General features: G+C 41.6%; 1 protein-coding gene across 3 annotated transcripts in view; it reads left to right on the top strand.

Moving 5' to 3' along the window:
- LOC101157017 (histone deacetylase 4) overlaps positions 1-22241 on the top strand; it is a 136993-nt gene that overhangs the window by 93000 nt on the left and 21752 nt on the right. For all 3 annotated transcript variants that reach the window (XM_020713280.2, XM_011489953.3, XM_020713279.2), the window contains 11 exons: positions 2750-2964; positions 6690-6956; positions 9003-9189; positions 9286-9419; positions 11268-11370; positions 12550-12596; positions 14489-14596; positions 16961-17016; positions 17092-17179; positions 21524-21643; positions 21736-21833. In XM_020713280.2, the coding sequence (XP_020568939.1) occupies positions 2750-2964; positions 6690-6956; positions 9003-9189; positions 9286-9419; positions 11268-11370; positions 12550-12596; positions 14489-14596; positions 16961-17016; positions 17092-17179; positions 21524-21643; positions 21736-21833 (1423 nt within the window). The remainder of the gene's footprint in view (positions 1-2749; positions 2965-6689; positions 6957-9002; positions 9190-9285; positions 9420-11267; positions 11371-12549; positions 12597-14488; positions 14597-16960; positions 17017-17091; positions 17180-21523; positions 21644-21735; positions 21834-22241) is intronic.

Raw genomic sequence — 22241 nt, forward strand, 5'->3', positions numbered from 1 at the left:
ATAAGGAAAATACTGAAAATAAATATTAAATCCCTTCTCGAGATGCAACATCTAATTCTGACCTAGTCTGAAAGTACGTGATCTGTGATCATGTGATCCCTATGGAAAATCATCAATGAATCCCCTTTTTATGTTTTTTTTTTTTTTTACTTCAGGAACAGGAGCTTATCTGTGAAGAGAACTAATATGTAATTCTCACTGGCGTTTTAAATGTTTCACTTGATGTTTTCTGTGCTTGAAAACACACCAGAGGAGTGTGAGCTGGCGTGTTGTAGCTTCACTGCTCCACAGTGTAATATGTGTGAGAATATGGTTCTGTTTTCATTGGGATTTTGTCGCAATCCCACAACATCAGGGTTTGGAATTCCACATTCTTACATTTTGGCTCCAAAGATTTGGTTTCTGAAGTGGCCAAACCCCACAGCAGATTTTCTGACTGAAACCAGCAGCTGCAACGACTTTTTGACAGTTCAAAGACAGAATTAGCTGTAAAAGTTTTGGCTGACTCGTGGAGCATTTGCTTTACTTTTGTGTAGCAAAGTGAAAAAGTAAAAACAGAAAAATGCAAGCAAACACTTTGGGACAATCTCACTTGTTGCTCACAGACATAGCCTTGTGAGTGTAAATTTTGTGAGGGATCGATTGATTTGCACAACTGTAAATCCCGTTTTGTTGCGTGTTTTTGGTGCATATTTTAGTGGTTCCATTTGGCAAATAATCCATTTGGGTATTCTTTTTTGAGTCACAGGTGGTGACGGCCCACTGAGATTTAACTCCAAGCCATTCTTAGTTGTGTCTGTTAAAAAGTGATGCTTTTGTCTGTGAAACATGCCATCCTGTCACTCATATTTACATCAAACTCTTAAGCTTGGTTTCATAGGTTTCGTCTCCTCACTTCACCATGTTGAAGACATTACAAAGCTCCTTTCAGCCAAGTCATTATTTTCCACCCAGACGGAACCACATTTGCTGCTAAACTCTTCCAAATTCATTCTTTCTCAGACGTGTTCTCGCTTGGTCTCAATTATTTCTGCAAAAGCTTCACGTGAAAAGTATTCTTCGTGTCCTTTCGGCTCTAATAATCCATCATGGAAATGGTTCCCCCTCCTTGAATATCTGATGATCCGATGAAAATCGTGTTTTGAACATGTTCCCGTAACATTTTTCTGATGTTGGAGGACATGAAAAATTTAGCTTCAAATTGCATTTCTGAATATTTCTCTATTCAAATTGTTGTAAATCAGGAGCCGACGAAAATATGCTCTTAAAAAAAGTCTGGGGCGCCACAAGCTCCTTGCTCCATTCCATTCATATGCATCCACTTATAGACGTCCATGAACTGAGTTTTCCGGACTATAACAGGGAAAATTATTACATTTAATGTCATTAGATGAGCTGCACAGTGGCGCAGTGGTTAGCACTCTTTCCTCACAGCAAGAAGGCCCCCTGTCACTCAAAAAAACATGTCCAGGGTGCGCTGTGTCATACAGTTGAGAACTGTAAATTGTTAACCACAGGTAGCTATTTAGCTCAAACGTGTTGGTGCAGGGAAATGGGAAAGTGCCTATTCGTGTAAAAATGGCTTAAAATAGGGATTACACCCATTAGTTAAAACGGGGTTAGTGGAAATTCGTAAGAAGCATTGGCACAGTTTGTCGAGAGGCGTTTTTGAATTTGGCACAATGGGTATCACGGCATTCAAATGTGTACAGCAAGAGTCTAGCTGTCAATTTTATTTCCTATGCGGCCTTAAGTTTGATTTTATGTTTTCTTAAAAAGGTCCTAAAAATGTTTAAATTTGCCTTCTGTAAATCTGCAGACACCTTGTATAAGTTGCTCCGGAGTACAAGTCACAAACGGCAAAAAAAAAATGCAAAACAGAGAAGAAGAAAAATACACATAAGTCGCACTTTGGGGAGAAATGTATTTGACAAAACATGTCAAAAGTAAAATATTATCATATCATATCAATATGGGACCAAGAACAGATATTTAATATTGAAAAATAAATCATAATAATAGAGTAGATCAAAGCAATAGATCCGAATATATGGACACTTAACAAATGTAACCGTATTTGTCTTATAAAACATAGAAGTAATTGAAAAAGTGTCTGGCAAATTTGTGCGACATATGAACCATTATTCAGATAACCACAGCATAAAAAACATGCAAACAGGCCAACTAAACTCTTTAAATCCCTGTAAATCACTAAACTCATTGAATTATTTATCCTCTGTGTCGTTTTGGAACAACTCGGTTTCTCTACGTTGCTGTCGGTAGCAAATACTGATACACGCACCTACAGTGCCTTCTAGCGTTGTTGCTATTTATTTAAAAAAAAATTCACTTGCAATTCCTGCCGAGGCCAAGCTATGACAAAAAAAAAACGCAACTTGTATGCTGAAAAAAACAGTACATCTTTTGTTTCCTTGTACGACCTGGTATTAGGCTCAAAACCTTACAGCTGGATTGCCGCAATGTTTCTCACCATTTTTGTTGCACTAGTAATGTTAGGTTAAGCTAGTAGGAGAGTGTGGAAACAGAGAGCTCTCAGCAACAGGGTTGTGGGGGGGCGGGGGCGGTCTGCAGAATTTCTAATGAAATCCTTCTGATCTGCTGAAACTATTTCCTAGAAAAAGTTTTTTTTTGTTGAATTTTAGCTAAAAACTGCATAATTACAATTAAAACCCCTTTTAAATCGATCAAAAGATGATCAGATCTTTAAAGTGTTTTGTGTTTGCTATAGTCGGCCTGGCTGGACTACCACTACCGTCCCCCACTGTATCCAAGCTGGTGCGGGGCCACCGTCCCCTGGGGAGGACCCAGTCGGCCCCTCTGCCCCAGCAGCCATGCGGACAAGCCCAGGCCCTGCAGCAGCTGGTAGTCCAGCAGCAACACCAGCAGTTCCTGGAGAAGCACAAACAACTTTTCCAACAGCAGCAGCAGCACCTCATCAGCAAGGTATGTCCATATCTTATCACTGATACGCAGGCTTGTTAAATTTAGCAGGGTAGGGTTCATCTGCCTGCTGACTGGGTTAACGTATGCGTGTCTCCCTCACATTTATAGTAGTTTAGCCCGGATTTCAATGTTTGTGTCAAAGTGTCCCTGCTTCTTCCTGTCGCCCTGGCAACGTTGAACAGGAGGAAGCTGCCTCCATGTATGTTCACAGAGGAATCATGACTCACCACATCCCTGTGGAAGTGTGTGCTCGCCATGTGATGGAGGTACTCTCTCCATTTCCAGGAAAGGAGTTGTTGCAGTTGAAAATATAGCAGATGATGTCTGTTATCTTTTGAATTGCTCCTGTAAACTGCTTTTCTAAAGTCCTGGCTCAGATTTAGTTTCATGATTTTTTTAATTTTATTTTTTGTTTTTGGTGGGAAAAGCCACATCTGCACGTCAATAACCATAACTGAGGCTTTATCACTTTTGTGACTGTGATCTTGCAAATCCCAGAGTATTATTTTGTAGGAAAACATTACGTTGTTAGCGTGCTGCGACTGCAATCTGTGTTGAAAAGTTTCAATTAAAGAGGAATGTTTACAAATCAACAATGGGCGCCTCTAATTATGGATGCTCTGACTGGATATTTTCAATGTATGGAACATGTGTAAAACAAAATTCCTTTACTCACGCATTGATTCAAATCGCAGGCCATTGTGTAGATGCATATTAATTAACACATTTACAACAGACATTCCTCTGGTTACCAGGCATAAACATCATTAACAACACAGTCTAAACATTAGGACACAATAAACCCTATATATAGCTTCATTTTTGGTTTTAATGAAATCTGAACATGCTTTTTTCCTGTAAATAAGTGTTGAAGTTAAGTCGGAATCAATTTTGCACAAAGATAAACAGATTATTTGATTCAGGAAATCACATTTCGTTATGTTAGTTAAGAAAAATTGAGTTTTTCTTTCAACAAAATTCTGAATTGATCCAAGAGGCAAGATTTGAGCTTCCCACTAAATTGAAAATACAAAGTAATTGGAGCCAGGTCGGTTCACTAATGAATTAGATATTAAGCCATTTGTTCCCATCAACTGAAAAAGCTCTTATTAGTTGTTTTTCCTTCTTTTTTTTAAAGTTCAATGACTGTGTCCCAGGCCAAGATGGAGGCGACTATAAAGCTAGAGACTGGGCTTTTCAGGGGAGCTCAGTACTGTTCAGTGGGTCACATGATCAGTCTGTCTTTATTCATACAGTCACTGCACTGATCCATCATCTAGATATAATCCATTTATTCACAGAACTACACCAACCCTCACCTGTGTAGTCAACCCAGCCTTCACCTTGTTAGATATCCGTGACACACGTTCAGCTGATTTTTATTTTAAAAAGTCATTTTTGGCATTTTGGCTTCTTGGAAACAGTGGATGCTTCCTGTTTGGTAGGGGTCACTCAGTCCGGGTTTCATATACAGTCAACAACAGCCTTACTCTGAGTTGTTCGTACACTGGTGGCCACATCACAGGTCACACTGAACCATTATACAACTGACTCGGGCACGGACTAAATGCTGGATGTTGTCTCCAATTTGACTCTGCAATGGCAGACTTCAGGTCAGAGAGAAAACCGTGTTGCTCAATCGAGCAGAGTTCATCTCTTACAGGTTGACGGCTTTTGCCAGAGCTGCAGAAAAGTCAAGGAAAGCAATCAAACTGGGAGTGATAAATTCAGTTTTTGGGATCCTGACCACAAATATTTAATAATGTCCTTTTGGCGTTAGCATTATAATAAATCTTATTAAAAATAACCAATTAGGTATTTATCTATGGGGGCATTTTTTGATGAATACTTACTTTACACTATGATTGGGAATTTTACTGAAAATATGAAGCACTTGATTCATGATTTCAGTTTTTGTTCTGCCTAAATTAGCTCAGCTATTCAACACTAAAGGTAGTTGGTACTCATGGTTTGGAGGTATTATTTCATAAAGTGGCCTTAGGCAGAGCAATTAGCGCACACGAACAGACATTTTCTAATCTTTATAGTACTGTTTCCCTGTAGTTCCAGGTACCATCATGCAGATCAGTTTGCAAAAGACATTTTTCTTCACCTAAAGACTAAATTAAGTTTAGTCAGCAGTGAAAGTGGAGCTTTGACACAAAAGAATTATCCAGGAACCTTTGGCAAATCGGGGCAAAACGAATGGAAAGAAAGAAGGTAAAAGTCCCGGTGCTGTTACATTTCCACACAAGAGTCTCAGATTACTACCTGAAGCAGTCAGGTGTGTACAAAGACCTGCTCACATGACATGGTGGCTGTTCATGTGTGCGACACAGATGCAGCGAGTCAACAAGTGTCAGGTATCTGTGTCCCCAATCACATCCTCTTTCCACTCGACGTCCCACCAGGCTTCTCTCATTCCAACTGATTTACCAGGCTTATTTAGGTCCTGTATGCTTCATTTCCTTTTTAAAGGAGAATTAAAAGAGGGAGAGGGAACAAAACGCAAAAAAAGAAAGGAACAGTGAGAAACGGTGCAGCAGAAGGGGTTGAGTGTTTTGAGTTTGTTTGGAGAAGGGGGACTGGGATGAGGCAAGAGCCTGCTCTCTGACGTCAATGGACTGTTCCCTGGGCAGTGTGCCAGCCAAGTGTGTGCTTGTGCATGTCTGTGTGTGTGTGTGTGTGTGTGTCTGTGCACAAACAGTGGTCCCATCCAATCATGACCTGCACACCAAGGTTGAGGTCTTTGACGACAACGACAGGGGCAGCTGCCACAACAAGATTACGCCGGTCGTCCCTCTACGATTCCTCCTGTCTTTTCCACTCTTGCCCTCGGCTCGGTTTTCCCTTTCACCCACAGGTTCACGCTGGGCCAACTTTGCAATATAAATTACAAAGTCACAGAGATCCTGTCAGGGGTTTAAAAGCAAATTAGTACACAACTGCACATGCTTTTAATTAGGAATTGGGCAAGAATTATTGCTGCCTTTTAGTTCTTAGGAACTTTATTTTTTGAAAAGTCCTGGATTTCAAGTATCAACCAATCCTGTCTGTTTGGGAAACCTTTAGTTTTAAGATGTTTGTATCGGTGAGTCGTTAAATTATCCAGCTTTTTGTTGTTTTCCTTCAAGTTTCACGTCACTCTGCATTCGGGTCAGGATGTACATCTCTACCTCCTCCTTCATGTTTATTATCATTGTCTCATAGCACATTTTTTTGATACAATCTGGGGAGCCCTCTTGTGGATTTCTCCAGGAAAAGGCATCATAAACAAGCGTTTCTGTAAACACCAAAGGTCCGGTCGAGTATGTGAGCTCCAAGTCAGAAATGAGTTTATTTCTGGCTTCTTGAGTCCAGAGTGCAAACCAGGTTTATCAGTGGAACTGCTTGTTGTTTGCTTTTGTTTGGTTAAACTTGAGGTCTTTTACATTGTTTTTGTACTTAGCCTGAACCAGGCAGCTATTTTTGGAATGAAAACATTGTTGGCGGACACACAGCTGTTAAAGAGAGGCCGGTTGTCTTGCCTCATGCGTCACTGTCTGAGGCAATGATTGCTGTTCTTTCACGGGCTCAAGGGATTCTCCTTCCCTTGTAATTTGTTTTTGGTTTTTTGTAGCAGTAATCAACTTTCTCTCTGAAAACGTACATTGCTTCAAGCATACCTGAAGTTTTAAAAAATCGAAGTATTGGACTGACTGAGCTCCTCCATGCCGTCCTCTCAGATCATGTCCAAGCCTGGTGATCCGGCCTCGGCTGTGGGCTCCAGCGCATCATTGCCTGGCAGGCAACACCAGAGCCACCCAGAGGAGACGGAAGAGGAGCTCAGGGAGCACCAGGGACTTTCCTCATCTTCGTCGTCACCTTCCTCTGCTCCGATGCAGGAGACGAGGTTGCTAAGGGCCATCAAGCAGGAGCCACCAGATCCTGAAGAGCAGGAAGAAAGGGAGCAGAGGGAGAGGCACTCGGAGCCGGACTTCCTGTTCAAACAGGTAATGGAAGATCACGGTCAGGGGTATCATCTAATGCCTCTAAACAGAAGAACATCTTTGTAGGACGAGTATCTAAGCCCTTTAGCTTTATTCAGCAAATTTCAGAGCTGATCTTATTTAGTCTATATTCGTGTTCTTTAATTACAATTTAATGAGCTAATTGAGCATACTGTGTACGGACTCTTAAAGCCTCACTCTGATAAAAATCATGTTTTTGGTGTCTTCAGCATGTTCTTGTGGCATTTTCATCATGACAGAGGACATCTATATTCAGAAAATTAAGACCCAAAAATGACATTTTTTGAATATTTCTTTATTCAAATTATGACGTTTGAAAAATACAAACAAAAAAAAGCTCCCTGCTCCGCTCATTCTGTTGCATCCACTTGTAGACGACTAGATCCATGTCTGAGCTGGCATCTGGCTCAAATCTGTATGGCTGCAGAGCTGTAACACTGCTCGCCATTTTTTTGTTGTACCGGGAACGTTAGGTTAGGGGTGTGAGGGGCTGTAAACTAGCAGGAGAGCCTGTAAACTGAGAGCAACGGAGAGGAGAAGTTGATGCGAGGTTGCTCTGTGCCCATTGTCCCGCCCAAAACTCAGAGGCAAATTTATATGTTCTAGAAAACATACTGGTAGTTTTTTTTTATTTTGGCTAAAAACGGCATAATTGTAATTAAAAGACCACTGGGAACTATTTTACAATAGATCAAAAGATGATTGGAGTGGGACTTAAGGCAGTTTTCCACTAATTCTAGTCATTTTCATGCTTATTCAACTTATTTAGCACTTATCTTTAAGCATTCTTTCGAGGTTTTTAGCTCATTTCAGCTGTCCTGCAGCCCGATTAGATTAGCAGTTAGCTTTTTTTAGGCTTTCCTTCAACTATTGTTGCATTTCATTGGTTATATTTTCATTACTTCAAATTATTCTGCAAATTTTAGTCCACCTACTAAATTGGCCCAACTTTTTTTTAGCATTTCTCTTTTTCTAATAAAAATGCTTTGATACTATTAGGCTGATAATTCTCTACAGTTTGTTTAGCTAATGTGGAAATAACTATGCAGTTTTTATTTCTGCATACAAGCTCTTTAGAATTCTTTAAATGTATTTGACAAGCTTAGAATTTATATTAGATTTGTCCAACAAAATGTGCAATTTAAGATTTTCTGTAGTTCATTTACTTAAATAAGCGGTTTTTCTTTTGTCTTATGGTCATCATGTTTTGTTGCCTTTTTTCCCAGGAAACCTATTATTGACAACGCATATTCCAGGAAATGCACATTTATGTGGTTCTCTTCTGATTTATCGTCTTGAACTAACATGCCTGATGGTGCAAACTGGCAAAAACAAGTCCATTTGATGGCGTCTCAGAGCTTTACAAACATCGTGGTCGTGCTAACTGTAGCAGTGACAGATGGAGCATTTAACTACTGCATGAAACTCCAGCTGTTCCCCAAACGGACTGATCGGCTTGGTTTATGACAGAATTCCGACTGTGATGTTCTGTATTCCTGTCACATGTAACAGCAGAGTACAAAAACATGCATCACAAAACAAAGTTCGCCTGCAGTTTAGTGCTATTTGCCTCTTTGAAAGGTATTTTAATCTTTACAGCTGTCGCACGTTTGGGACACCGTGTCCTCGTGCCACCCATCTCTGCGGCGCGCTCAGCCGTGTTCAGCTCTCCCGTAGCTACAGCGCCCGTGCTGCAGTGTGGCCAGACACACCTATCAGAGTAGTGAAGCAGTGGAAAGAGGTTAAAACATCCACTTAGAGCAAAGCTGTCTCTGTTAAAACATTTTTAATGCCATATAGATTTGTATTATGAGTTCACCGATGTGATCTTTATTAAAGAAAAGGCCATTAATACCAAGCCAACAGTTCCTACAGTTATATAACAGCATTGTCTTTAAAAGTAAGTCAGGATTATTTCTACATGGATTTTGGATGGTGGAACTTGCAAGTATGTAGCGCCCTCTGCTGGCTTGCATCAGTACTGCACTTGTTTCATGTTTGTCCTCGTGTATTTTTGTATGAGAGCAGCAGACCCTACTTCTGGAGCAACAACGGATTCACCAGCTTAGAAACTACCGGGCCACTATAGAAGACTCCAGCTTACCAGGCACCCTTGCTGGGAAGCGTCCTTTGTTCAGGACGCAGTCGTCTCCAGCCTCTGCTTCTCTCCCCATGGCAGTCCAGGAGTCGCCAGTCAAACACAGGTTTACGACAGGTCTGCATATATTTAAATGTTGCAAGTTACGGTTGTCTTTGCACCAACATTTCATTGATTTGTTGTGTAGAAACTCACATGTTGTGACTTTTCCAGGTCTGGTTTATGACTCTTTGATGCAGAAGCATCAGTGCATCTGTGGAAACTCCACGATTCATCCAGAACACGCCGGCCGCATTCAGAGCATCTGGTCCCGGCTTCAGGAAACGGGCCTCAGGGCACACTGTGAGGTAAGGCCAGATAAGTTCACTCCATCAAAACAACCTTAAAATTCCAGAAATATGTTTGCCGTGCAAAAGGATCCCATCGCCATCAATTTTCTTGTAATTATGCAATTTAAATGTGGACCTATTTTGAACACACTCATGAATGCAGGGGTGCTCACACTTTTTGGCATGGGTGCTACTTTTGAAATAACCAGATCCAAAAGATATACACATGCAAATCAAATATTATAAAATTAGAGTTTGAAGATGTATTCATTACAGCAGATTTTACTGTGAACTTGATAAATTTAGGTGAACATGTTGGAGGACAACCTGATAAAGGGTTCCCTCTTTCATTTTTCCTTCAACAGCTTGTTTAGTTGGACCTCCATGTTTGTAGCTGTCATGTCATCGGAGACGTTCCGTTCGAGGTTTTTTTTTTTTTTGAGTGACTGTTGAGAAAAAAATAAGGCGCATTAGCAGCTACATCCAGGGTTAGGAGTCTCTGAACGCTCACACCTTTCAGAAGTTTAGGAGGAAGAGAAACTCCTCATCTGCTAGCGGAGCGGAGTGCTTGGTTTAGTGGGAACATGCATGTGCAGTAACGTATATTAGAGGATGTTGGATTGTTGCTTCTGCATGTCAAAGAAGTGACAGGTTCAACGGGATGGATGTCGATTGGCAGACAGGATTTTTCCCCAAAAAATATCTTAATTTTTTGTTGTTTTATTTTGATTGCCCGCAATCTACCCAAAGTCTTTCGACGTATTTGGCACCCCTGTTCTAATGGATGAAGGCTAAACTGGAAAAAAAGCGTTAAATAAATGTTTTTACCACCTCCCTCCTTTTGAACCGCTAAATTGAATTAACATTTTGACTGTTTTACTGCCAAAAATCAAATTTCCCCATCAAAGAACTGAGACACTTTGTTGTGTTAGGGGTGTGTCATGGTCACAAAGAGAGCTACGCCCACTTTTACTTACTGACAGTAACAATGACTGTTTGCACCGGGATGCTTGTTGTAATGAATTTAAAACAAGTCCTGGGTAAAACCTCTGTTTGCACCGGGAAAACATCCTCTGAGATGTGATGTAAAGATCACATGAATGCACACCACACCTCCAACCCGCAAAGATCACAGCAGTACATGATGTCAAAGAGCCACAGATCTGTAGATCTTATGTCTATAGAACTGGAAAACCCGCCCCAGAGGATCACTCTTTAGAAAAATGACAGAGAGGAATCCAAATGCTGAAGGAGTAGAGAGGAGAAACGTTTTTCTCAGATGAGAAAACTCTCATTTTGACCTGCTAAAGACAAAGTCCATTCCTCAGTCACCCTGAGAACATCAACGCAATCTGGAAAAACAACAATAGCTTACTTTTTAGCTGAAGCTCAAAACTGGATCAGTTATTAATTACAGTTCATAAAAACATTAAAACTCAATTGCAGCAGTACTGCCCTAATAAACATTTAAAGAAAATGCTTTTATCTTAAAAAATAATTATTTAAATATTTCTTTCATTGTTAAAAAACATAGAAATTTTCAAAATAAAATTTAAAGCGTAGTTTACATTTTACTTTACTTTTTAATAAAAATAAACTGCTGTAATTTGTTTTTACCAGCAATTTGGTTTATTTTTTAGTTGCAGTTAACCAAAATAATCAATAGAGGGCAGTGTTATTCTATTATTGTGAATCTTCATACTTACATTTTTGCTTTTTGTTTACCTTAAGTTCTTTATGTTCATTTAACTTCAAATATCACCTTTTTTTACTATGACTCTTTTCCCTTTAACTTCACTTATCTGTGTTTTTTTACCAAAACAAAATAAAATATTGAAATTTCCTGCATCTGCTCTGTTTCTCTAGGTCATCCGTGGAAGGAAAGCTTCTCCAGAGGAGCTGCAAACGGTGCACTCTGAAGCCCACGTCCAGCTGTACGGAACCAACCCTCTGAGACAGAGACTAGACTGTAAGACATGCATTAAAAAAACACACACGTTTGTTCCAGATGTGCCTTTCTCCTCCAAATTCAGGACAGATTTCTGTTCAAACCACCAAACTGTGCAGTTTCTAAACTGCCGTGAGCCTGCACCCTCAAACTCATCATCATGTAAACCCCAGCAAGTCTGCAAGTCGTCCCGCTGGAAGAGTCTACTTTAATCAAATCAAATCAAATCAAATCAACCTTTATTTATATAGCACTTTTTCAACAACATATGTCATTCAAAGTGCTGTGCATAAAATACAATAAAATGTAAAAACAAAATGACAAGACAAACCAGGAGACATGAAAATCCCACTCCCATAATCTTTTGATTTATTTTCAAAGCGCTCCCAGTGGACTTTTTATTATTATTATTATTATTATTTTGCGATTTTAGCCCAAATCAAAAAACCTGTGTGGTTTTCTAGGACATAGTTTCTGCAGAGCGGCAGGAGTTCATTGGAAATTCACCTCTAAATTGTGGGCGGGACTGTTGGCCCTGAGAAACCCCTCCCCTTTCCCCCTTCTAGTTCCTGAAGGCCCGGAGCAATTTTGGATGTTCTTTTTCATATGGCATTTTTCGTCTGCTCCTGATTCACACCAATTTAAATAAAGATTTACTCATAAAATGCTGTTAAAAACACCATAATTGAATTTCCCCAATGTGGGATCAATAAAGAATATCTTATCTTATCGTATCTTATTTTCATTGGAATGAGCCTTTAACATCCATGTTTCTGCTCATTCAAATTAAGTCAAATAGAAATGTTTGGTCCAGTCGTTGTGGTTTATGTCATGGCCCATATCAGTAGGATTTTAGCAATTTTTGGAAAATAATTAGAAGTAAGATAGTTTAGATTCGTTTTATATAAAATGCTCATTTGGGTTCATCCTTTGACAGCTGTAAAAACCCGTGTGAGCAGTTGAATTACACTTTTTTAAATTGATTTTGTCCAAACAAGATTTCCTTCAAGGTAGATTTTTTTCCTTGGAAAGCTGGAAAAGGAAGTTGAGAGGATTTTTTTCCTTTCACCTCATCAAATACAAACGTCCCCCATGCACTCTCGCTGTTAGATAAGGTCAGAAAGTCAAATGTCGAGTTTTAGGGGTCGTTCACCTTTTTTTCACTTCCTGTGTTTCTGACCTGTGTGTCGCCCCCTTCAGGTTCGGTGAATCCCGTGTTCGTGAGGTTACCCTGCGGAGGCATCGGGGTAAGTCGCTGTTTTTTGTGTTTGCAAAGTCAAACAGTCACAGTCTAGTTCAAGTATTTGTCGCTTTTGTGCGTGATATTCCTCGCAAACTGCGGCGGTTAGTCACGCCGGTTTGTTCATTGGAAAATTGGCGTAATGGCCTGTTGTTGCATTTACAGCGGTGCGTTAATCTAATCAATACCCATCTGGAGCATAGTTTCTGCATCATCAAATTGTAGTGAAACAACTGTGTCGCCTTCGCCCACTCTTTCCCTGCTTTAATAATGCTCCCATTTGTTCTTGCTCCACCAAACCAACACACAAACACACACAAACGCCACCCCCGAAGGACCAGAGGCAACAAAAGCTGTTGCTCGCCTTTCCGCCGTTTTGGTAATTGGAACCAGATGCTGGAAGGCCTGTGACTGTGTGAGGCACAGCATCGGCCTGTGTTTGTGTGCACAGCTCAGTGTTTGGACATGTTTGTGCACAAGGGCATTGATTTCAGCGGTTGCATCAAATCAGAATAGCGGCCTTCCAAACAGACGATCTCGCACGAGTTCCTGCTTTGTTGAATTTTGCCTTTTTGTTTTTGCAAAAAGCTGTTCTCCCAGACCTGCAGCTTGTCTCTCCGGCTCTCTCCACACCTTCAGGACCAGAGAGGAGTTTGGAGCTGCTGGTTCTGGTCTCTATAAAGCCAAATGAGGCCAAATTGTTGTCTTCCTTTCATACAAGTCATAAGCACACAAACACACACACACACCCACTGTTGCAGGGAAAGGGGCTGAAATTAGGATGTCAGCCTGTGGAGAGCCTTCATTCCGTCATACCAGGACATTCCCGCCCTTTTCTACTTCCAACAGTCACACGCAAACACTCCCAGAACCCCGCTGGAGTTCTAATCCCATTAAAGGTCCTCAAGAAGACCTGCTAGTGTGAACCGGACTTTTCACATCCACCTCTGCCTTCCTACACCCAACTTATTAGTCTTTCCTTTGTTGAAAAAAAGGTATGTTTCCTTTTCTCCTGTCTGGATCATTTTCATCCGAGGAACCAGGAGAAAGCCTGAAAAGCTGCAGGTTCAGTGCTTGTCAGGCAGAGCAGTGGTGGACCGGGCGGCTTTAGCTGATGCTCCACCCGGTCAGACGATCAACCCAGAGGTCACGACCTCGGATAAAAGGCGGGCTGACACTCGGTTGACGGAGTTTACAGCCGAAGCCCCGCCGGGGCCCTGCCATCGGCGGCTCGGCACATGTGCGCAGTTCAAACACGCTGACACTTCCAGACCTGCGCTTTTTCGTCTTTTCCTCTGCCAGCGTCTGCTCTGTGTTTATCACACGCTCCATCTGCCTGCTGTCTCTGCCATGCGCACACACACACACACACACAGAGGGTGTGTATATTACTGCACGGTCCTGTGCATAATCAATCATGTACAGTACTGGGGTCTGTTTGGCGTGAGTGCACGTGTGGGATGGGCTGTTGTGATTGGGCCCGGAGGCCAGGCGTGCCATGGCATTAATCAGGCTTGACCGTCGAATGGTTTCCCTGCAGCGAACGCAACACTTGCATGCAGGCGGAATGGAAAAGCTTTGAACACAATAAACTGAAAAACAGATGCATTTTTGTTACTGTTGGGATGCTCTGTGTTCAGTTACGGCAAACAACTTGGACTCACTCGGAACTTTTTACATTTTTTAACCTTTCCCTTCTAAAAGAAATATAAGCATTAAAGTGTCTTTATTTCTCAGACCTGAAACCCTTTTCATCAACTGAACGTCTGTGAATATTTGTCCTAAAAGACAGAATGAACTTGTCAGATATTCCTTTATTCATAAAAAAAAAGGGGAAAAAACTTTTTTTTATTTGCTCGCTTTAAAGTGTCGTAAAACAACTGTTGTGTGTGTTGGCAGGTGGACAGCGACACCATTTGGAATGAGGTCCATTCATCCAGCGCAGCTCGTCTGGCTGTCGGCTCTGTGGTGGAGCTGGTTTTCAAAGTGGCATCAGGAGAGCTGAAGGTTGGTTTGGAGGCTCTGTGGAGTCAAATGACTCATGACTGTTTGCATTATTTTAGGAATTGGAATTAATGTGAAAATGAGACTTTTGCCGTGACTGTGTGCGTGAATCCGTGCATCCTGTGACCCCAAACCCAACAGGAAACCCTCTTAAGATTTAGTTTGTTGACGAAAAAGGCTACGAGTTTGACCTAACTTTGGATTCATATTTATACTAAATTCTGCCACTAGGGGGTGAAAAAAGTACAAACTAAGGCACTAGTCACAACTGCTCTTATGGGTGATTGTCTGCACAAAAGTCAGAGACCTTTGAGGTGAACCTGTCGAGCCAACATGTGGGCCAAAGGTTGTAGCAAACATTTAAACAACACGCAAAGTAGGTGATGCAGGCGTTTGTACGGATTTTTCCTCACAAATGCTGCAGGCCGTTAGTGCTGTTCACGTGTGCGATCCTTGTCTGACTGTTCACGCCGAACGCAATTCGCCCGTCCATTTCCTGTCGGCCGCCTCTCTTCCGCCAAATAATGTGTTCCTTTGAGCTCGCCGCCGCGTGTGGGAGGAGCTACCAGCTTTCGGTTTTAGCTTGATAGCTACATAGAGCGTGTGTTTATTTTATTTACCATGCATGGAAAACACAGATGATGTTGAGAGATCAATTCAATAAACTTTTATTTATAAAGCCCAATATATGACACCGTTGTCTCAACGGGATTCACACGGGTAATAGTACAAAAACATCAAATCGGTAATAAAATACAATAGCTGGTTGCTAAACTAAACAGACCAGGCTAAACTGGGCATCCTTGCCCTTAGACCCTCCTCCTCTGTGAAAAAAAAAAACGGGAAAAAAAGAAGAAACCTCCGGGATGTCCACATGAAGGAGGGATCTTCTCCCAGGACTTATCAAACTCTACAACTACATGTTTAAATAGTGAAGCCGATGGGCTTCAACTGGGCCGTGAGACGACCCAGAGGCGAGCAAAGTTTGTAAATTGTTTTTCTCTGTAGGAATGTAGAATGTAGACACGCCCTCACACCTTTAACCCTGGAGACCTAAGAACAAATTTCTTCCGGGTTTCTAAAGTTAATTTGACAATTTTTGTTTCATTTTGGGTCACAGCAATTAACAGCAGCCAACATATTCAAATAAAACTGGAAAGAAAAAACAGCAGCCAAATTTGACCCGGTGGGTCTTCTTGGTTTAGAAATTAGGTGGGCTTATTATAGGATTCACTGTTGTTCTCAGTTCCTTTAATCATCACAGTTCATCATCATGGAAAGGGTAATTCTAGGCTTTAAACAGAAAAGAAAACCCACCTCCCATCATCACCCCTAGTGTCTCCGCCGTCTTCCCTCGTGTGTCTGCGGCGGTGGCTGCCCACTCTCTGAACCCAGCAGGGGGGCCCAGTGTGGCCCCGCAAACACCAGTGAGCCCCACCAACGGGCCTCCTTTATTACTTTAACACCAAAGCCACCTGCGGAGCAGCCGGCGCACTTATCGTTAACTTAGCACCGACATACCGCAGACTAATGACATTCCTTCAAGAGAGACAGTAGCAAACCACGCAGACACCCACACAGGTTTTTGGCTGCGGTTGATGTCTCTGCACGTGAGCCTAATCTGCTCTTCTGCTCAGCGCCGTGCATGTTTGGAAACGTAAAGGGCGTAAAATCAAAAGCAAATGTTCAGCCGGCATGTTATTTCATGTTTATTGGTAAGATTCAATTTCTGCAGGTATGAACTCCAAAGAAATCCTGATGTATGCATCCAGATGTGCATCTGCTCGCGCTCTCGCCGTTTCACACACATGCTGAGGGGTCTCCCGAGGATCCACCGCAGCTAAACGAGCAAATTCCACCTGCACCAACAAAAAACTGCTCTCCGCAGACGGCCGTAAATCTGTTCAAGGCGCACAGCGCCTGGGCACCCAGAAGCTCTGTACGTTCACCACCTGTATGTGCGCACACGTGCAGTGTAAAGCAGTTCCTGAAGCGGGTGTCCTCTAACCCACTGAGGTGATTGTCGCCGCAGTAATCTTCCGGCTGGCTGCTAATCCACAGCAGCTGATTCAACATCATTAGTCCAGCTTGGTTCCCCTCAGCATCAGCCCAAACATTGATCTTGGGTCCCTGGGAAGCAGAAGGAGCTTCCAGAAACAGTTTCAGGAAACGCCGCCTTTATACGGTTCCCCCTTAACGGACCCAACATTCACAACTGATTTTTCTTTTTTTCAGCGTCTCCCATCTTCCTCTTAAGGAATCCGCCATTATTAGTTGTCATAGGTTTATATTTGGGATTGAAGGGATTAAGACTCACCTGTCTGTGCACGTTCATCTGTGTGAACCACCGTTTGTTTTTGCTGACAGAACGGTTTCGCCGTGGTTCGACCACCCGGACACCACGCCGAGGAGAGCACGCCCATGTAAGTCACATTATACAAGTTTGGAAGGCTTGGAGTTCCATCGTCTGGTGACTTTATGCTGTCTTTCATTTGTAGGGGTTTCTGCTATTTCAACTCTGTCGCCATCGCAGCCAAACTCCTGCAGCAGAGACTGAACGTCAGCAAAATCCTCATAGTGGACTGGGTAGGTTGAACTGTCTGATACTTTGAGGGGATAGGATAATTTACTAATCCCAGATGGAAATTCACTCATAAATTGTTGAGAAATAACAAATTATGGGACCATTGTGGTTAAAATGCAACCTTGGGTGACCTGAAAGGCGCTTGAAAATAAAATTATCATTATTATTATTAATAAAATCTTAATATATGTCATGAATTTGCTTTGAGTTTTATTTATTCTTCCTGAGCTTTTAAACCGTAAAAACGGTTTAGGTTACTTTTATTTTAGCATTATTTTCTCTTAGAAATGTTAAATTTTATTATATAATATTTTACAAAAATTGGCTTTCATTCGTATTTAGGATTTTTTGTTAAAAATCTAGGTTTACTTTTGTTTCTTTTCTCCCTGTACAGCAATTTTAAACACTTAGTTTATAAATAAATTAAAAAAAAAACAATAGATTGCATACACAGATTAGATTTCCTAATCTGGACAAAAGACGGCCCAATGCTGGACTCTTACTGCTGTGTTCAGTGTCTGCCAGTCTGTGTGCTTTAAACAAGGCATTTGAAATGTCCTGCAGCTATTTCCTTGAAACAGTTCTCAGTCGTGTCCTTCTGCCTCTGATCCTTCATCTTTCCTCCTCAGATTATGTTGGTTTGTGCTCATAATCCAGGAATAACTCAGTTAGGTGTTTGTGCCTGACCTTTCTGCTGTTGTGTTCAGTATTTATCACAACAGATCCCTGCTGCAGCAGAGTTCCCTAAAGGCATAAGCATGTTTAAAACACATGGATTTTGTTGTAAATTAGCCAAATTGAAAAGCTCTGCACAGGAACTGAACTGCAGTTCACAGAACAGGCTGTTGGTTTAGAAAGAAAGATTAAACAATAGAAAACTGTAGATCTAACTGTTCACAAATGCCAATCATTTTTGGATCGTAACACAGCAAAAACGCCGTCTCGCTCTCACAGCAGCACAACCGAGCCAAAGTTTAAGATGAAGATCTGAAATATGAGGTGACTGTTGGGAATCATTCAGAGGTCCAGTGAAGCACGCCACTTTGGAATTGGAAAATATTAGCTGGGAACCTCGTTTGAGGGCTAAACTTTTTCAAGGAGAAAAGGGAAAATATTTGAGGTGACAAAGATATTTGCCAATTGATCCTAAAAATAAAGAATGAAGCTCTAGACAATCTCTCGTGATCCTCAGCACAACACTCTAAAACATAAATGTTCCCCCTTTTTTGGGATGTAATCTGGAAAAACTAGACATTTTCTATTACACTGAAACTCTGAATTCAGCTGCAGGTATCACTTTTACTTTTATGATCCCTGAATATGTTTTAATTTCCTTTTAATTGAGAAATTTTTCTTATATTTGCTCTGAAATTTAAAGCCAGATTAGTAGACGTTGGTTTGATTCCCACAAAATAGTTTCTCCAGGCTTCCACTTACCGGACGGAGCCAGCACGGTTGATATTCCGGACAAGTTGTGCATTTTGCGGTTCAAGAACCAAATTTGGAATGGATAGACCTCCGGATTCCTCCTTTTAGAAAAGCAAGTTTGCAACGAGGAAATTCCAAAAAGGTTACCGTTTGTAAAGACTGCAGCAATCCACTCCATTGTTACATCTTTTGTAAAATCTTTGACTTCATTTTGTGGCAAACAGGCTTATCTGAAAGAGGGGATTCTAAGGGACACCCATTATCTTAAATACCGATTGTGCCATAGAATTAAATGTTCAAGTCCCACTCCCATCATCTTTTGTTCTACAGTATTCCCCCCGTATTCACAGAAATGAGGGACCATGAGGGACAACCTCTCATCTGTTTTCAGCGTATCAGGATATTTTTTTCAGCCGCTGCTGAGTCAGCCGATTCCATTTTCCATGCAGGGTCACAAACTTTGGTTGGTGGCGATTCAGGAACCGCTGGAAGCCGCTCTTCCTCGCTGTGAAATAAGACGTAGCAGCCGGTGGGGCAGCCGAAGGGCCAGGGTGCTCTTCATCTCCGCTCCCTCAGAAAATTCCCACAGCACCTCCTTCCAACGCCTCATACAATTGTTTTGAGCTGGCTGAGTTTTTGTGATGAACCGGGGGAGTAACGTGACTGAAAAAAAAATCAGCAAATACCCGTTACATGAAACCGAATAAGTGGAGGAAGACTGTATTCTAAAAGTGGTCCACTGGTCTTTTAACTATAATTATGCCATTTTTAGCCTAAGCCCAACAACTTGTCATTTTCTAGGACATAGTTTCTGCAGAGCGGCAGTAGTTCATCAGAAATTTGCCTCTGAGTTGTGGGCGGGACTCCCCATTTCCCTCCCTGTAGCTGAGAGCTCAGAGGAAGAGAAGACTCTTTTTCAAAATGCAGTGTTTCATCCACTCCTGAATCACAACGATTTAAAGAAAGAAAGACAGAAATGCAGTTGCTTATTTTTTATATGCATCCCCCATCATCAATGTGGACATATATATTAGGGAAGGGCGATATATCGGTGCCAGTTTCAGTATCGGCCGATATTTGCACAACTTGATTTTATCGGTATCGGTCCGATATTAACAAATGTACTGGTATTCTTCTAATGTTTTCAGAAACCCTTCTTTTTTTAAATAAGTGTCCTTCACTATTTCAGGCAGGCACACTCAGCAGTGTTTTACAGGTTACTCATAGGGCGTTTCAGTCAATTAACTCACCTGCTCAGCGTCCTATTCAAGCCCAGGTGCGCAACTGTTCATTCTCTTTCTTACCTTCAGCGCTCATTCTTCGCCCCTCCCTCCTACCCGGCTTCCACCTGTGGGCTCCGTTAAGGGGGTTTTTGTTACCCGAAGGTTTTATGGAAATTATCTCATGGAATTGAACAGAGCCTTATGCCAATTGTGAAAGATGTGAATGCCAACTTAAAGAATGTGAAAATTAAGTATGTGAAATAAATATTTATTACTGCAAGAGTTGTCTGACTGAAATATATACTAGTTCCTAATAGATTGGGAAGCTTATGTTTACAGTCAAGGCAAGGCAAGGCAAGTTTATTTGTATAGCACAATTCGTACACAAAGTAATTCAAGGTGCTTCACAAAACAGAAAAATGCATTAAAATCACAATACATCATAGAAATAATCAACGTAAAATTTACTTTAAAAGAAAAGAAAAAAGAAAAAAAAATAATAATTGACAATTGATTTAAAAATAAAGGAAGGAAAGGAAAGAAAAGTGCAGATAGGACCTTTCAGTCATATACACGGCTAAACAGAAATGTTTTAAGTCTAGATTTGAACATGAACACAGAAGAGGCCTGTCTTACGCCTTCAGGGAGGCTGTTCCAGATTTTAGCTGCAGAATATTGAAACGCTGATTCCCCTTGTTTAGTTCTGACTCTGGGAATCAACAGGAGGCCGGCCCCTGAGGTCCTCAGAGTACGAGATGGTTCATATGGCACTAACATGTCAGAGATGTACTTTGGTGCTCGGCCATGGAGAGACTTGTACACAAGCAGAGCTGCTTTGAAGTCTATTCTTTGAGGTACAGGGAGCCAGTGCAGAGACCTGAGCACAGCATAGCACAGCATAGTCAGTAAGTGACTGTTTACAGGTAAATGTTATTTTTGATGGGGATACGTGTTGTTCCTAATAGATCCCTGACAATGAGGAGCTTTTTGTTTAAAGTTATGTCCAATAGTCAATAAATGGTCTGAATGCTGATACTTGTTCCTATCAGATCCTTTGCTGTATGTTAAAAAGGTCAAGTACAATGTGATTGTACAGTAAAAGAAAAGTTGAGCATTTCTAAATAAGAAACAAAAAGAAAATCTAAACTTAAACGCTTAAGTATCGGCAAATATCGGCCACAGTTGCAGGGAAAATATCAGTCATCTGTAATGGCCAGAAAAAATAAAATTAGCCCATCTCTTATATATCAACAATGCCACAATGACATGTTAATAACCCCAAAACTACAAGACCAGTTTTTGTGATAGTGGGTCTATGTGATCCAAATCCACATCTATTTTTCATGTTGCATTGTGTTCCTTCTCGGTGATGGCGCCTTTCTGGTGTCCAGGAGCGACGCTCTTCACCTCCATCCCCAGCTGGTCGTTCTCTTCGCCAGCAGTCTTTGAAGTTCCCGTTTTCATTTCCTCTCTCTGTCGCAGACGGAGCGCAGGCTCACTGTCATGTCGCTCGCCTCCAGCTAACGGGGACATCTTTTCATCGACGTATGAAAGCATTCTTTGAATATAAAGACGTCGTTTAATTAACGTCATCGGTGAAAGCCAGCAGCGATTGAAGTGGAAGATGTTAATAAGTCCTCCTTTAAAATTTTTTTTATGCTTATGCTTTTATGCTTATGCTTATTTCATCTCCAGGATGTTCATCACGGCAACGGCACCCAGCAGGCTTTCTACGCGGACCCCAATGTCCTCTACCTATCTCTGCATCGTTATGACGACGGAAACTTCTTTCCCGGCAGCGGAGCCCCTGATGAGGTGAGCGCAGCTCCCGCTCTGTCTTATCTGCTCGCCTTCCCATCCGCCTGCAGACACTTGCCCATAGCAAACTGTGCTTTTCTGCCTTCCAGGTGGGAAGCGGAGCAGGTGTAGGCTTCAACGTAAACGTGGCCTTCACTGGAGGACTGGAACCTCCCATGGCTGATGCAGAATATTTAGCTGCATTCAGGTAAGCCCGAAAAACTTCCCACTGTGTATGTGTACTTCACTACATGATCAATAATTCCTTTAAATCCTCTTTTAAAGCTCCTAAAAGGACAACAGTCTGGTCTTCATGCTAGGCAGGATTTTTAGTGGTTGTCGTGTCTCTGAAGGTATCTAGATATTCTCACGCTCCCACCCTACTTACTATCTGCAGGTTTTCCTAACGCAGATATGTGCAGTTTAGGTTCCAGCAGCCGGATAGATAGATAGACTTAGATTTGTTCCAGTCTCCTAGAACCTCTTTGAAGATGGTTCTAGGAGTGTCCATCTGCGTCCGTCAGGCCGGAGCCCGATGCTTTGAGCTGACAGGCCACTGTCTGATCCCAGCTTCAGCACGCAACTTCCAGGAAATGCACCTTAGTCCGTTAATGCA

Source organism: Oryzias latipes, chromosome 21, assembly GCF_002234675.1.
Source record: "Oryzias latipes chromosome 21, ASM223467v1".
Taxonomy (NCBI): Eukaryota; Metazoa; Chordata; class Actinopteri; order Beloniformes; family Adrianichthyidae; genus Oryzias; species Oryzias latipes.